This window comes from Pygoscelis adeliae, unplaced genomic scaffold (genome assembly GCF_000699105.1).
Source record: "Pygoscelis adeliae isolate BGI_AS28 unplaced genomic scaffold, ASM69910v1 Scaffold60, whole genome shotgun sequence".
NCBI lineage: Eukaryota > Metazoa > Chordata > Aves > Sphenisciformes > Spheniscidae > Pygoscelis > Pygoscelis adeliae.
In genome coordinates, this window is record NW_008823954.1 from 2,213,242 (window position 1) to 2,218,273 (window position 5,032).

The 5,032-nt window shown below is 40.6% G+C and overlaps 1 protein-coding gene across 1 annotated transcript in view; it reads right to left on the reverse strand.

The window, feature by feature from the left end:
- Positions 1-4,635, reverse strand: part of TTC26 (tetratricopeptide repeat domain 26) — a 53,338-nt gene extending 48,703 nt beyond the window's left edge. Inside the window, exons 1-2 of the mRNA XM_009322842.1 lie at positions 4,533-4,635; positions 474-592 (exon numbers count right to left, since the gene is read on the reverse strand). Coding sequence (XP_009321117.1) covers positions 474-592; positions 4,533-4,635 — 222 coding nt within the window. The remainder of the gene's footprint in view (positions 1-473; positions 593-4,532) is intronic.
- Positions 4,636-5,032: the final 397 nt, after the last annotated feature.

A 5,032-nucleotide genomic window follows, 5' to 3' on the forward strand; every position in this document is an offset into this window, starting at 1 on the left:
CTCAGTCAGACTCGCCACTTGCTGGCACCGCGGACACGTAGGCCCCTGTGACTCGTGGTCTAATTCCAGCTGCTGGCACTTAAACCTCCATACACACACACACACACACACACGCGCGCAGAAAAGAGAGTCCCCTCACCCAGGAAAACAGTTAGAAATGGAGTTTAAGATGAAGACAAGAGGCACTGCGCTGGTGGGGCGCAGGGCACGGCCAGAGGAATGTACTGACGAGCAACCGGTTTGCACGTCACCAGCCCCTTTTGTCCCCCTGTCCTGTGTCCCATACTGGTTCCTCCCCAAATTCCCTTGATCTCTTCCTTGCCCCACCTTCGGTCCTTCACCTAAGCATCCCATAATAAGTCTTGTGCAATCCCAAAATGCTCTTCCCTGGCATGCCACAATGAGTCTCATATGCCTGTAGTCAGCAACCCCCCTCAGTCTGTAAGGTGATCCAGAGAGCTTCTTCCACTGACCAGAGAGCTTCTCCCGTTGATCTTGATGGGTTGATCACTCTCCTGTGACAGCCCAATGGGGAGAGAATCCCACAGATGTTCATACTTTTCTGGTAAACATAGCCACTCCATCTGTATTTCTAAAATTATAAGGATGGAGAGCATAATATAAAATGTTAAGTATGTGGGTTGTATACATTTTAACCGCATACAGTGGATGATTTCTATGGCAAACTCTGGATAATTTTCAAGCCCAGTTTGTTTCCTGTAGCATCTCTGACATTGCAGTTTGCTGCAAATAAAACAGATCTCTCCTAGTTTCAGAGGAACACCATGCGGTGGAATTTGCCAGACTTTCATTTTTATCCTGCCTGAATTGCACCATTAGCAATTCCAGTACAGAGGACCAATACATTACACTACTGCCGACAACTCAACTAGCCAAATAATACATGTCCATGGATGGGACTAATGAGGTATCTGTATTTCTTCCATTTTTCCTTCCTTGAGAAGAACTTTTTGCACTCCATCAGAAAAAAAAAAGAGGCTTTTTTTTGTATGAATAAATATATCCTGTCACACTGCAATCATCTGTAACATAGTCCAGCAGTAAAGGACTGTGTGCTGCTTCTTCAGAGCATTGGTTCCACGTTCACCTTCTCCCGATCACTTCAAGATGGCTTGACCCAGGAACGATACACCCGGCTTGCAACTGCAACTGCAACTGCAACTGCCCCCGAGAGGTTACTCTGCAATCAGGAACCATGATGGTGTCCCTTGCTTATGAATGTGCTTTCATACCACAGGCCATAAAGAAGGAAGGCAAATAATCCACTCTCCCACAGAGGATTTCTCTGCAAGAAATTAATTTTGAGTTAGTCGGTCAAAGTGATAAAGAATGTGTGCCAGTGATTTGGTCTCCTTTTATAGCTCTTCTCTATTAAGTAAGGTATTATTTCTGTCAGGAGAAAATTAATTTTCCATAAATAACTCTGAAATTATTTGCCTTTTCGGAGATTTGATTTTAAGTGGTTTTTTATGTTGTCAAGATTGTATATATAGACTAATTCATTCAATACAGATATCTGCCCTCTTATCAGTTGTCTAGGAATTTCTATTATCTAACAGAAAAAAAAATTTCAGCGGGCTAGAAGGCTTAAGATCTCCTCTATCAGAAGCCTGTGAAATCAAGAAAAACATCTAGATTGACAGGGATATTGTAAGACGCCTTTTTCCTTTCAGATCTTAAACAATGCCTCAGAAGTACTTAATTTCAAACTGAAATAAAATAATAATTGTTGTAAATACCTCCCAGTAATTTTCAGTACTGCCATAGAATAGTCTGGCTCCATACAGTAAGCTAGGAAAACTGAAGATTTGGGTTTGATTTTTTTTACTATACAAATGCCAAAGTAAACGGGGTAAAGGAGGAGAAACAGAAGGAGCAGAAGTTGTCACTGATGAAGGTGTTATATTTTTGTCTGAAATGCAAGCAATCAGACAGTACAATTAGGCAAGATTCTTATTTTTTGAAAAAAGTAACTGAAAATATAGTTTTACTACATTGCTTTCTTCCATTTTTTATATAGATTCTTTCACAAGATCCTGCTGTTCTAAGAATCAATATAATAAATACAGTAAAACATTGACTCAATTGGAAGAAAGCTCTCAGCTGCTCCACTGGTTTCTCCCATTTCCCAGTGGGTTCCTGAATTCTTACGAGGTGGGTCCAAAGCTGGGGAATGTGTGAGAGCTAACAGATGTGCGGTGCCAGTGGGTTAGCTGTGGGCACAAGAAGGACAGTGTCAACTGAGATAAAAAGTAATAGCAGCCAAACCAGTTCCTTTTTATTTGCAGACAGTGTTTTGCATTGCACCAGTGGGATTCCAGCATCTGTCTGCATTGTGGGGGGGATTTTCTTGACCAAAAGTTTTGTGATCATGCGGAGCGGGGAGTGCTCAGAAGCATGACATTTTTCTCTGCTGCCAGCTCTCTGCCTGCCACGGGGAACTCAGATGGGAGACATCTTCTAACCTCAACTATGCTTTGGAGGCAAGTCCCCTAAGCACTGCCTGTACACACACACCTCTTTATGTGTAATTTTGTTGCCTCCAAAAAGATAACGTGTTCCATACAGGTTAGCTTCAGCTGAGCTTCAACTCACCGGCAAGATGAGAAAGTAAAAATTTATTCTAACTGGACATAACGGTCTGGCTTCCAATTACAAAACTGGAGACACGTTATACGTAAAGCAGAACTGTAGGTTACATTTAATAGCAAGGATCCTTCTTAGCTGCTTCAGCATGACTCAAACGGAGTTCTTCTGGTACATTCTCAAAGCTGTGACTCTACCTGTCAGATCGTTCCCTCATAGGTGAGGTCTACAGCAGTATTAAAGGACAAGGTGGTGAGTTTGGTTGTGATTGTAATCAATCAAAACCATAGACTTTGCCATCAGGAGGGTTGCTGATTATAAATTGCACAACTCAACAGGTTGGCCATGGATTGAACACAGCGTAAAAATTAAGTTATCTCCTGACTTGTAGAGGTATTATCTGTACATAGTGTGTGAGCAATATAAGTAGGGGGCAAAATGCTAGAGTTTGGCATTATGGCAATTCGTGTGGACTCTCTGCGTGCAGGAGTGGACTAAAACCCATTCAGAGCAGTAGGAGTCTCCATTCATATCTAATGTTCATTAAAGTCAATTGTGTAGGAGGACACAGGTAATTTAATCCTGTATTCTCACCAGCATCAAATTGACCAAAATATTTTTAGCCTGTCTGGTGTAGAAATTATTATTAAGATGCAGACCAAAGTAGGTAGAGATGTTAGAATCTTTTCCTCATATGAAATGCCAAGATGACACTTCATAAATTAAAGACAAGTCAAGAAGTTCAGCTACTCTATTAATAATGCTGGAAAGCTGCTGCAGTTCTTACCATCACCATTCTATTAGCTAGTGGCATTGTCTTGGAGGCTGTGAGCTGTAAAATGACTGATGATCATGTTTATTCCCACACAGAATTGCTGGGAGAGAGGGAATTGACTTACACTGATAGCAGCAAAAGGGAAGTCATGCACCTGTGACTAAGCACCAAGATAAGCATCAGACAGTGTAATGAGAGTGTTTAAATAAAAAATCAGAGAGTGGAAAATGAGGTCGAAGAAAAGAATAGGAAGGAGGGGAAGGAAAGAAAAAAGGGAGAGAAACGAAAAGCAAGAAGTGGAAAAAAATCATCATATAACCAAAGCAAGAAGTTAGGAAGTGACCTTTGCATCAGCAACAATCACATGCTTCAATTTCTGTAATGTCTGGGTAAGATCATGTTTTTTCAGTAACGATGCTTCACCATATTCTGCCTCTTGTATCTTTGAAAATCCATCTGACAACATCTCAAGATAAATGATATGCAAAAGTGAGAGCAATGAAATGCTCCCCTGCTAAAGCTACAAAGGCAATCCCCTGAGATGAGTAAATGGGAAATGATTCCTTTAAAAGCAAGGAACTTGAAGAATATTTGCTTCTGTTTTATGGAGTCAGCAACACCTGAGCCTTAATCTGCCCTGGATAGACCACCCATGATGAGAGAAGGCGAAATATGTAAGTTGACAGCAAAGACCAGCCTGCAGAGGTGACAGATCACGTGCGAGTTTAATGCTCTTGCCAGGTCTCTGTTGCCCCGCTCAAGAAAGCAAACAACAGTTTTCTGTCAACTAAAGACCTCCAAACGGTGAAACAAAAATTCATAATTTTTATCTTTATGTTGGTAGGGGAACCTCTTTCTTTAGTTTTCACTGATGTTTATGTCTGTAATTGTATGGGTTCATGGGAACTGCACCTTCAGAATTTTCCTGATACTTCCAGCACCCAACCTGTCATCAAGATTCAGTTAAGTTAATAAAAGTAACTTAAATACGGTCTTTGTATTGGATTTCAGCATCACATTTAGGTAAGTTTTTTGAAGTTTATATATGTAGAACCAAAGGAGGGGAGGTGAGACAATCTGCTGATCCAGCACCAGTCAGTGTCAGAACTGAAAAAGCAACGTATGGTTAGCTGGATCCACACAGACTTACCCAAGCCAGAAAGCCACATCATTGCAAGTGCTATGTCCCAGAGAAAGCAGTTGTACTGGTCCAGGTCGTGCGCTGATATATCTGCACAGTATTCCACTGCCATATGGATTTACAGGATCAAGTGTGTACTAGCCTGAAGATCTCATAACTCCATCCCATCACATAGCATAGATGTGTATAATGTTTAATAAAAAGAGTTTAAGGAAACTGAAGTATGTGTCCAAGTGTCATGGTTTAACCCTAGCGAGCAACTAAGCACCATACAGCTGCTTGCACACCCTCCCTCCTAGTAAGAAAGGGGAGAGAATTGGAAGGGTAAAAGTAAGAAAACTCCTGGGTTGAGATAAGAACAGTTTAATGATTGAAATAAAATAAAATAAAATAAAATAAAATAAAAATATTGTTGTTATTATTATTAATAATAATTTAAAAAATTGTAATGAAAAGGGAAACAACAAAAAGAGAGAGAGAGAGAAACAAAACCCAGGAAAAACAAGTGA